The following is a 12,237-nucleotide window of genomic DNA, read 5'->3' on the forward strand; positions in this document are numbered from 1 at the left end:
TCATCTTTTTAAGTGGGAGAACTTGCATAATTGGTGGCTGACTAAATACTTTTTTGCCCCACTGTACATGTTATCACACACATATTAACACACACACACACACCGACACTCACTCATTCCCTTTAACCCCAGAAGACCCACTGTATTGTACTATAGTTATAAACCTTCCTAGCACTGGTCAACCGTCTGTTTGGCAGTGACACTGTGTGGGAGTTTACAAAATGGAGTCCATTCACCAAAGGGCCCAATCTGCATATCTCTATCGTAGGTCATCACCCTGACCTGTCAGAACTCACTGGCTGTGTTTGACATATCTGTTTTCTTCCGCCCTGGTGGAGAGCTGACCTTTCAACCCCTTAACCCCTCACCTCTGAGTGCTAGATGGCCGGGGTCATTTACTTCTGTGGCGGCGGTAGAAAATGCCTTCCCTCTGCGTTTTTTACTCTTGAATGGAGAGATTTTGAGAAGCTTTTAAGGTATGCACACACACATGCACTGTGTCTGACTCTTGAATTGGTCTAGTTTGAGAAAGGCTTCAAAGGCTCCATGCAGTCAGCCCACGCATGTCTATGACTTAACACTGCTCCTTTCTGGCTTTTGTGTTTCTCACAGAGATGTAATACAAGCCTTCCTACTGAAGTCATCTGACACAGGCCTGTGTGTTTGTGTGTGTTTGTGTGCAGGGCCGGGGCTGGGCCTAAGCGACATAAGCGGTTGCTTAGACCCCGGGTTCTCAAGAGCTCTTACTGTTAAAAAGTTAAAGTAGTAGAATACACAATGTGCAATTTCAAAATGTTGTTGTGCATCAGCCATTTTTCTTTTGTTATGTCAGTCACTGGCAGTCAATTAGCTCAATTAGCCCATGCATGTCAGCTAACATTTTTAGTCAGTTAGTTTAGCTAGCTATATAAACTTGTAGTAATCATGGCTGAATTATCAACCAGGCTCGAAGAGCACATGCCCAGGGGCCTTGACCTCCAGAGGTCCCCCATTGATTTTGGTAGTCACTCTCACGCAAATATCATATTAACATGACATAGGTTATGGCAAAATGTGTAGAATTTCAATAGATTTGTTAGAATATATCTAAATCTTCTCTCCGGCCCTTGCCAAAATGTGTAGAATTGCAGGAAATGATCTGTCATGTAGCGAATTTATCCCACAGAACCATGGCAAAATGTGTAAAATTGCAGCAAACTTGCTTTGAAACTGCAACATTTTCTCTGCACCTCATTGCAAAATGTGTTGAATTACTGGAAATGAACTCTAAAACATACCTTTTTTTCTTTCTGCCGTCAAGACGGGGGCCACCAAAAGGTTTTGACCTCGAGGTGGGGGGCCCCCCAACAACATTTTGTTTTGGGACCACCAAAACTCTAGGGCCGTCCCTGTGTGTGTGATGCATGTGTATGAAATGGATATTGGATATTGAGCAGGTGTTTCAGTCAGATAGGATATGAGATGTACCGGAAAAAGAAGGAGGTGAGAGGAGATATGAAAAGAGGAGAAGAAGAAGAGACAGGAAGAGATGAGGAGGAGGAAGATAAGTTCTCTGGTTATATAATATCCTATTGGGATCAGGCAGAGGAGAGCTGTTAGAGAAAGAGAGTGGGTGAAGAGAGAGAGAGAGAGAGAGAGAGAGAGAGAGAGAGAGAGAGAGAGAGAGAGAGAGAGAGAGAGAGGGAGGGATGGGGGAATGAGGGGGCATTACACACACACACACAGAGAGGGAGACCTGGTATGGGGGTGATGAGGTGTCGTCGAGGGGTTCCACTGCGAGGAGAGCGCAGGACAGGAGACCTCACTGAGGACGAGAACACAACAAAGATATAAACATACAATACTAGAATACAAAACATTACCCCCCCCAACAAAACTCTCCCTCCACTCCCCCCAACCCCTTCCCACCACCATGCCACTGTCCACCAATGCACCAACAAAATGAACAAAAGACAACAACTAAGGAAAACAACAATGCAAACAAACAACAGAAATCAAGGACAACAAAAATCAAAACAGCAAGGCCGACTGTATGTGTTTGAGTGCATGTGTGGCGCTATTTACATATGTGTATGTGTCCGAGTGTGTGCACATGAGTGCGTTTGAATGCATGTGTACACACGTACAAGCACCTGCTTGTACCTCAGCCTGAGGCAAACAGGCATGGGATATAACAGTCATTCAAAACATATTTTTGGGGGGGGTTTATTTTGACATTTATCTTTGACCGTCAGAAACTCCACTCCCACTTGTCTCCAGTTCCACATCCCAACCCTCAGCTTCTCTCTGCCCATCCCACCTATCTCTGCTGGCCACCCTCTTCTGATTTCTACGAGCCATATATCTTTCAACTATGCTGTGATGTTTAACATACAGTACAATTTGAATGTATCTAGTCGAATAGAATCCACAGGTTATTAAGAGTTTTAGTATATTAGCAATTGACTGACCAAGTCTCTCAACAATGCTATTTCTAGGGTCAAAGCACATGCTTTTTCATTTAAAAAAAAATATTCTATGGGATTGAGGTCAGGGCTTTGTGATGGCCACTCCGATACCTTGACTTTGTTGTCCTTAAGCCATTTTGCCACAGCTTTGGAAGTATGCTTGGGGCCATTGTCCATTTGGAAGACCCATTTGCGTCCAAGCTTTAACTTCCTGACTGATGTCTTGAGATGTTGCTTCAATATATCCACATAATTTTCCTCCTCATGATGCCATCTATTTTGTGAAGTGCACCAGTCCCTCCTGCAGCAAAGCACCCCCACAACATGATGCTGCCACCCCCATGCTTCACAGTTGGGATGGTGTTCTTCGGCTTGCAAGCCTCCCCTTTCCCTCCAAACATAACAATGGTCATTATGGCCAAACAGTTCTATTTTTGTTTCATCAGACCAGAGGACATTTCTCCAAAAAGTATGATATTTGTCCACATGTGCAGTTGCAAACCGTTGCCTGTCTTTTTTATGGCAGTTTTGGAGCAGTGGCTTCTTCCTTGCTGAGCGGCCTTTCAGGTTATGTTGATATAGGACTCGTTTTCAGCATCCAGCATCTTCACAAGGTCCTTTGCTGTTGTTCTGGGATTGATTTGCACTTTTTGCACCAAAGTACGTTCATCTCTAGGAGACAGAACGTGTCTCCTTCCTGAGTGGTATGAAGGCTGCGTGGTCCCATGGTGTTTATACTTGCGTACTATTGTTTGTACAGATTAACATGGTACCTTCAGGCGTTTGGAAATTGCTCCCAAGGATGAACCAGACTTGTGGAGGCCTACAATGGTTTTTATGAGATCTTAGCTGATTTCTTTTGATTTTCCCATGATGTCAAGCAAAGAGGCACTGAGTTTGAAGGTAGGACTTGAAATACATCCACTTCTAAAGCCATGACATGATTTTCTGGAATTTTCCAAGCTGTTTAAAGGCACACCCAACTTAGTGTATGTAAACTTCTGACCCACTGGAATTGTGATAAATTGAATTATATGTGAAATAATTTGTCTGTAAACAATTGTTGGAAAAATGACTTGTGTCATGCACAAAGTAGATGTCCTAAACGACAAAACTATAGTTTGTTAACAAGAAATGTGTGGAGTCGTTGAAAAAACTGTTTAAATGACTGCAACCTAAATGTATTCAACTGTACTTTCCTATTTATGCTATTTTTGTTCCTCTGTCAGTTTTGATCCTTTATATTGGGCAGACAGACCAGTTCCCTACCTCCTCCCGCTGCCACCTGCCTCTTCTATAAGGAGTTAGCACTAGAGCAGAAACAGACTGCCGCCCCGGATATTTTTGATGTTCTTACATGAGCGGCTCTTCAGTATGTCGTAGGCCTCCAGTTCAAAGGGCATGACAATACTGTCAAAACGGCCCAACTCTGTAGGAGGGATCAGCATCCTGGAAAGACACAGAGAGAGGCTTGGTGAGAGGAACTACACATGCAGACACACACACACCTGCTTTTGTCGTATCAGTAGTAGTGACACACCATGGAGTACATTAACCACACTAGCATATAGCACACACACACACACACACAAACATCCCACATGTAAACACACGCATGGACGGACAGACATACGCGTGCACACACACACCTGATCTCTCGTATCAGTAGTAGTTTCTCAGGTCGGTCCAGTATGGCCAGTAGAGGGTGTACTAGATCCTCCACCACACACTCCACCATAAACTGATACAGATAGAGAGAGAAAGAGAGAGGGTTCATCTTAATAGTCTATAATAAATAATGTTGTTTTCCTTTCCTACATCTGAAACAACTGGACAGGTGAGAGAAGATTCACAGTATTCATCTTAAAAAATGTACCCCTAGGTCAAGCCTCTATTCCCTTCCCTCTACCCGCTATGCACGTGTGTGGATTTGAGACAAGATACAGATGATGCCACCCTGATAGCTTATGCAGAGTTCTGAAGGAAAAGCTGAGGAGTTGACCATTTTGGTGTGAGGAGTAGAGCGAGTGAGTGTGATGGATAGAGGGAGAGAGAGAGAAAGAGAGGAGCTCCATCAGAAGCATTGTTTATTTAAAAACATACATACACTATCAGACACATATCGCTAGACTGGGAGAGCGAGATCAGATGGTGGCTGATATTTGACCCTTGTCATACAGATGTTGGGTCTTAATTTCATCACTATTTTGTTGCAGATAGGAAATTCAACTTGTAGTGTATTTGAGTTTCAGACTTGATTTGCCCTAATGAAAAATGTACGTATCAACCCCTACAAAAATGTCCATTAATTATAATCCACATAATAATTCACATTTCCTGTTGCTGCAGGATTATTTTTCTGCTGTCGCAAACTGGCTCAAATTAAGATCCTACATCTATAAATGACGGGGAAAATCTGTCTTTTGTCTGAGACGCCGGCGGACTCACCGATCATTGTCAGACATTCAGACACACACAGGAAACCATACTTTACATGAAACTCATCAGTCTACAGTACTATGGGTACAGTCTGTTCATTGTTAGCTGCTCCGAAAGTGGTAGGTACTGTATGTCTGAAATTGAGAGGAACCAAGCTGTGCGCCAGAGGCAAAAATAACTGATCCCTGCCATGAAGGCTGCCAGAAAGCGTGCGAACGTTGCTTAAATCCACTAGACAGGCTCATCCCAGCTAACAATTCTAGGGAGAGAACGTTTTTATTATGTTACCTGTAATGTTCCCCTGATGTTGGAGTGTCCGGTTTTCCGTTAGTTGGGGGAACATTCTATGTATGTTAGTTAAAACCTCCTAAGAAACTATTTAGCATGTTTTGGTGTTAAAGTTTGGTGTTAAAACCAAACATTCACTGACTGTTCTCAGAATATAACATGTTAGACATGTTTCATTGGAACATTGCAAGAACACTCCTGTGTCTAGTTTTCTGAGGGCTAGGAGAAGCGAGCTGTGACTGGATCAACAGTTCACCAATCAGGGCTTTGATGGGCTTGGGAACAGTAACAAGGGGTGATGTGTACTGAAACTAGGGTGTGTGTGCCCTGGGTAGAATTTTTTTTTTATTGGGGGGGGGGCGTTTCTATGCAACCATCAGGTGACGTCCCAAGGACAAACTGGAAACTGGACAAAAACCTCCACGGGACCATGACACAACATTACAAGAATGACCTGAAAAAACATACCCGGGACAAACCGGACAAAACGAGACAAAACGTCCTCGGGGGGCCATGACACAATGTACCAAGAAAGTCTTAAAAACGTCCTCAGGGACGACCCCAGCACCAACAGGGAACTACTGTAGATAGAACCTCTAGGGGACCATGACTCAATGTCCTGACGACTTCAAGGGACCATTTCGTGACATCCCGCCCCGCATCCAGCCCCGCATCACTCACACAAGTGCCTGATTGAAATAATGTTATTTTCTTGCTTTGTTATTTTTGTTTCTGTTTCTGTATGTCTGATTCCTTCATTTCTACGGACATCAAAGTGGTAGGGTCTAGGAAGAGGGGCAAGGAATTGTTTCTGGATTGGCCCTTGCACTGTTTCAGACAGCCATTCCGGCTCAGTAGCTCTGCAGTGTCTCACTCAATATGCTGTTTTGTTTCAGGAACTCACTTACCTGCATTGTCTTATGACAGTCATTACAGCTCAGCATTTTCCCTCTCCGAGTGTCTCAGTCTGCCATTTTGGTTCAGAATTTACTCTTAAAATGTCTCCATTAGCCATTACAGCTCAGAAGAGCCCCCATTTACAGTGTTTCACTCAGTCTGACATTTTGGCTCAGTGACTCACCCGCTTACAGTGTCTCATGACTGCAGTGACCTCATCCTGACTGAGCAGTTTCCTGGCCATGTTCTCCACTTCTCCCAGGGTCTCAGGGTGAAGCAGGGGGCTGCTGTCCTTCAACCCAGCACGGGTCTCCCTTGGAGACGTCAACAGCTGGAACGGACGACCCCTCTCTTTATCTAGCGAGTCAGGGGGGCAGATATCCGGAGATATATAGAACAACATGATCACACAATGAACGTTGACATTGGTCAAATAACACAGCGACAGAAAATGTGCTTGTTCTCTGAACCACAAAATTACAGAGCTACTGAGTGAGTAGTAGTAAATGCTAGTAAAATGCTAGAGAGTGATTAGGAGACATCTGTTTAGCGACGCTAGCGAGTTGGTAGAGGTAAGGGTGAGGTATCATAGCCAGTGGGGTTAGGTTAAAACCTTGGGTTGCACAGTGAGGTTAGTGTTCGGGTTGTGGTTGAGAGTTAGGGTTGAGGCTATGGTTAGGGTTAAACCGGGATGTGGGCATGACGCTAGGGTTGGGTCGAGGCTATGGTTAGGGTTGAACCGGGATCTGGGCATTAAGCTAGGGTTAGGGTTAGGGTCGTGGCTATGGTCAGGGTTGAACAGGGATATGGGCGTGAAGGTCTCCAGTCTGAGATGGAAGGACTGGTGCTTTTGTGTGTCTGATTGCTAACATGCATGCATTCATGTGTTTGTGTGGTTGTCCAAGTGAATGTAGGATGTGTCTTTCTTGTACCAGTGTATCTTGGTCCTCTCACCCTTGTCAGCATGGTGGGAGGGTGATTTAAATCGACCCCTGTGGGAGTCCCCTGTCACTGTCTCTCTACTGTCCCGTGATGTGTCTCTCTCTCTCCTGTTCCTGGACGTGTCTCTCCGTGCATCTCTCTTAAAAAGGAGGCTGACGAAGGTCTTGGAGCGCTGCAGGGTCTTGCTGCCCTCTCTCTCTCCTGCACTCTTCTCCTTTCCCTGCTTCTTCTTCTTCTGCTTGTCCTCTGAGGGAGCAGCATGGATAGAGATCAAGGTTAATGCACCACCTCATGATTTGTTAAGTGACATCATAATATACTGTATTAATTGATTTGATACTGTTGAGTTTGAATACTAGATCTGACGTGACTAGCACTCCGCCTACTCTTCACTTCTTCTGCAGCTGTTGCTTGTCCTTTGGTGGTTAGGGGGAACGGTCAAATCAAGTAAGGCCCTGCGATCCCCAGGAAACTTTGGTGTGGGCCTTAGGTCAGGGAAAACTGACAGAAAGCCTGGTCACCCATGATACAAGTCAGTATTCGACATCCATCCATGTCTGAGGATGTCGGGAGATGACGTGGAAACCAGCCACTAGGGGCAACAGTGAGCGCTGTTACCTTCAAGTAGTTTTTTTTCAGGTGTTGTGGATGGGAATGGCAAATGGGTGTAATCATCTGCCTCTGATTCCAAAGGTTGAAAGTTAAAATCCAGTAATACAATATATTTTGGGGATTTGGGTTTTAATCCTATCCCAAACCTTAACTCTTACCTTAACCATTTGGAGTTAATGCCTAACCTTAAGATTCTGGAGTTAATGCCTGAACTTAACTTTAAACACTTTGCAACAACTTCAACATGGATGAACATCTAATTCTGACGTGAGACTGTGAGAGCTAGTTGGACATAGGGCTTCTATCATGGGTACATAAATGCCCTATCATGGTTATATAGTTGCACTATCATAGTGTGACGGAACATTTTATGTTTTTGCTTTTCTAATAACCAATTTCTGTATTCATGCAAGTGACTGAATGACTCCTCACTATCAGTATCTGTAATTTGGCAGTACGCCCAGACCATTGTCTTGAGAACAAAAAATCTCAGTTTCAAGGTCTCAGCTTAGAGAAGAAACCTTGTGAGGTCTTGGTCTGTCACATGCATGACCCAGTATTGGTCGGTCACATGAATGAAGCAAACTTTAATGATTAATTAATTATGAATGATGAATAAGCAAAATCCTGCGAATATAACTTGTCTGTATATAAGAGAACTAACGGGACTACCCCAGGTGGAGCTCCTGATTGACATGTGTACTTGGTGCATTGAGTTGGTTGGAACCTCTCCAGCGTGCTGATAATAAAGGATGATTCATTCAAGATTGACTTTGAGTGTCCCTGGTGGTAATTTCCACGACAATATGGCATCAATGATCAGGATGATTGATTCTCCATGTGGAGCTTTCCAGTGGGGGTCTGCAAGGAAAACCAATGGCGCATTTTATGAAGCTTGAGGAAAATTCCCATCTGACCAAAAACTGTGAGCTGCCTGGAGGAGACACAACATCCGCAAACAATTGAGGGACACGGCAACTGATTTCAGTAAGTCAATTTAAATGAATTTGTATAAAAATTGAAAAAAACTATGATAAAATCAATAAAACAAAACATCAAAATGGAGGAGGGTACCACTAGTCTTAAGTCAAGTAATAACATGAAGTGAATGTGGATGTGAGATGTATGAGTATAGTGAATGTGGATGTGAGATGTATGAGTATAGTGAATGTTTATGTGAATGTTGTGTGAGTGTGGAAAGTATTAAGCTGATTGAAGTTGGGATAATAACAGCATTGAAATGTGGCTATTAAGCTGATTGAAATCTGGATTTTAAAATATTGAAATTTGGATGTTAAGGAATATTAGTTGAGTGACTGAAATTCGGATAGTAAGCTGATTGAAATGTGCATAATAAGTACTGAGTGAATGTGGGAAAGTGCGTCTGTTATTCTATATGTATGAGGCAAGACTATAGACACAGAGGCTATAGAGACGCGAGACTATAGATACTATAAAGAGCATAGATACTGTAGAGACTATAGATACTATAAAGAGCATAGATACTGTAGAGACTATGGAGACTGTAGAGACTATGGAAGAACCGTGGTAGTGCTACATATGACAGACTTAGAGAGAAGACTACAGCGAGAGCAAGTAACGGTACCATGGAAAGCCCCGCTGACAGATGTCTGTAGGCATTTATAAGAGAAGTGTCTACAGTACGTGTTCTGCAGTGACTAACACAAGTTGCTATTCTATATGTATAGGAGATACAGTGGGGAGAACAAGTATTTGATACACTGCCGATTTTGCAGGTTTTCCTACTTACAAAGCATGTTTTTATCATAGGTACACTTCAACTGTGAGAGACGGAATCTAAAACAAAAATCCTGAAAATCACATTGTATGATTTTTAATTAATTAATTAGCATTTTATTGCATGACATAAGTATTTGATACATCAGAAAAGCAGAACTTAATATTTGGTACAGAAACCTTTGTTTGCAATTACAGAGATCATTCGTTTCCTGTAGTTCTTGACCAGGTTTGCACACACTGCAGCAGGGATTTTGGCCCACTCCTCCATACAGACCTTCTCCAGATCCTTCAGGTTTCGGGGCTGTAGCTGGGCAATACGGACTTTCAGCTCCCTCAAAAGATTTTCTATTGGGTTCAGGTCTGGAGACTGACTAGGCCACAGATGCTTCTTACGGAGCCACTCCTTAGTTGCCCTGGCTGTGTGTTTCGGGTCGTTGTCATGCTGGAAGACCCAGCCACGACCCATCTTCAATACTTTTACTGAGGGAAGGAGGTTGTTGGCCAAGATCTCGCGATACATGGCCCCATCCATCCTCCCCTCAATCCGGTGCAGTCGTCCTGTCCCCTTTGCAGAAAAGCATCCCCAAAGAATGATGTTTCCACCTCCATGCTTCACGGTTGGGATGGTGCTCTTGGGGTTGTACTCATCCTTCTTCTTCCTCCAAACACGGCGAGTGGAGTTTAGACCAAAAAGCTCTATTTTTGTCTCATCAGACCACATGACCTTCTCCCATTCCTCCTCTGGATCATCCAGATGGTCATTGGCAAACTTCAGACGGGCCTGGATATGCGCTGGCTTGAGCAGGGGGACCTTGCGTGCGCTGCAGGATTTTATTCCATGACGGCGTAGCGTGTTACTAATGGTTTTATTTGAGACTGTGGTCCCAGCTCTCTTCAGGTCATTGACCAGGTCCTGCCATGTAGTTCTGGGCTGATCCCTCACCTTCCTCATGATCATTGATGCCCCACGAGGTGAGATCTTGCATGGAGCCCCAGACCGAGGGTGATTGACCGTCATCTTGAACTTCTTCCATTTTCTAATAATTGCGCCAACAGTTGTTGCCTTCTCACCAAGCTGCTTGCCTATTGTCCTGTAGCCCATCCCAGCCTTGTGCAGGTCTACAATTTTACCCCTGATGTCCTTACACAGCTCCCTGGTTTTGGCAATTGTGGAGAGGTTGGAGTCTGTTTGATTGAGTGTGTGGACAGGTGTCTTTTATACAGGTAACGAGTTCAAACAGGTGCAGTTAATACAGGTAATGAGTGGAGAACAGGAGGGATTCTTAAAGAAAAATTAACAGATCTGTGAGAGCCGGAAGAGAATAATTGAAGAGGTACATGGAGTAATAAGGGAGATTACTGAGTGTGTTTGGGAATAGTACTAAGTGAATGTGGATGTGAAAGTTGTGTGAGTGTGAAAGGACGTGTTAAGCTGATTAAAATTTGGATAATAAAAGGAGTGAAATTAGGATAGTAATACTATTAAGTACTGAGTGAATGGGAGCTGTCAGGGGACTAGCTTGGGTGTGAAAGAGGTAATATGGGAGATTACTGTGCGTGTGTGAATGAATTCCCCAACCAGTTCTATTAGCTGAGTTTTCCAATCTATTACGTTATCTATGGTTATTATATATGTATAGGAAGTAGCGTCAAGCTAGTCTTAGGAGAAGGCTAGAGTGAGGGCAGGAGGCCCCACTGACAATTGTCTGTAGGCATTTATAAGAGAAGTGTCTATGTGGTCGAGAAACCACAAGGAACCGTTGAAGATACATATAATGAACACCACCGCCCATCGATCTACAGGTAGTGAGCACTGACACGAGAAGCCATTGAAATGTTTGAGAGGGCAACAGCTGAGATGGATAAGGGCTGGAAACAATGAAGTTCATTGATGCCCACGGACACTGAAATTTCCTCGAGAACATGATATGTGTACCTCTCGGCCTGCTGCGCTGTGATCGTTGTAGGTGGTGTGGACGTGAATAACTAAAGATGTATAATGTTAAATTGGGATCCTGTATGGAGATACGAAAGAAGAGAGTATTATTCTGAATATGCTGTTAAATAGAACACTAGAGTGAATATTTAAACCCCTGTAGGACTGGAACACTGGTGTAGAGGAGGAATTTGTGATGTAACACACATGTATAATGGGTTACTAGAGATAACGTAACATAATACTGATTGGAATGGGTTACTAGAGATGATCAAGTAACAATATAAATAATAATAATCAACTTGCACACCCACTCGTAGACGTAGGTAAGTGGTGTAAAGTAAAAAAGTATTCTGAGAAATGTTCAGGGTCCATCACGGATCATGTGATAAAGATAAGGTTAAAGCACTGTACGGGACTTGACTTACCCGTAACCAATACAACTATAAACTATTATGACATTTTCACCACACTGGTAATACATTTTGAAATAATGGACATTTAATATGTATGAAACATAAAGTGTGATCAGAGTGTATAAGATTGAGAAGGTCTTCCTATTGGGAAGGGAGTCCAAGTTGAGGGAAACATATGGAGACTAGTGAAAGTAACAAAGTGAATGGTAATTGGCTTTCAGATAGCACTCTAATAATGCAATGTCTTAGTAATTTGAAGAAGTGAATGTTTTAATACAAGGTCACATGACGAACAGAAGGATTGAGCATTGGTACTGATATTAAATTAGAGGCCGCTGTCTGGTGTTTGGGTTAGAGATAAGCTTCCTGTGGAACAATCGATAGCCGCCAGTAAACACTGAACTCAAACAGGCTGTAAGGGACACAGTGGAGAAATTTGTGACAGAATAATTAATTGAATAAGACATGTTTTTGACCATTTCCAATTATTATTACTCAG

The 12,237-nt window shown here is 43.2% G+C and overlaps 1 protein-coding gene across 1 annotated transcript in view; it reads right to left on the bottom strand.

The window, feature by feature from the left end:
- Window positions 1-12,237, bottom strand: part of LOC109898892 (PDZ domain-containing protein 7-like) — a 46,532-nt gene that overhangs the window by 12,992 nt on the left and 21,303 nt on the right. The window contains exons 9-14 of the mRNA XM_031835481.1: window positions 7,026-7,259; window positions 6,812-6,817; window positions 6,256-6,428; window positions 4,097-4,188; window positions 3,805-3,896; window positions 1,736-1,804 (exon numbers count right to left, since the gene is read on the bottom strand). Of these exons, the coding sequence (XP_031691341.1) occupies window positions 1,736-1,804; window positions 3,805-3,896; window positions 4,097-4,188; window positions 6,256-6,428; window positions 6,812-6,817; window positions 7,026-7,259 (666 nt within the window). The remainder of the gene's footprint in view (window positions 1-1,735; window positions 1,805-3,804; window positions 3,897-4,096; window positions 4,189-6,255; window positions 6,429-6,811; window positions 6,818-7,025; window positions 7,260-12,237) is intronic.

Source organism: Oncorhynchus kisutch, linkage group LG11, assembly GCF_002021735.2.
Source record: "Oncorhynchus kisutch isolate 150728-3 linkage group LG11, Okis_V2, whole genome shotgun sequence".
Taxonomy (NCBI): Eukaryota; Metazoa; Chordata; class Actinopteri; order Salmoniformes; family Salmonidae; genus Oncorhynchus; species Oncorhynchus kisutch.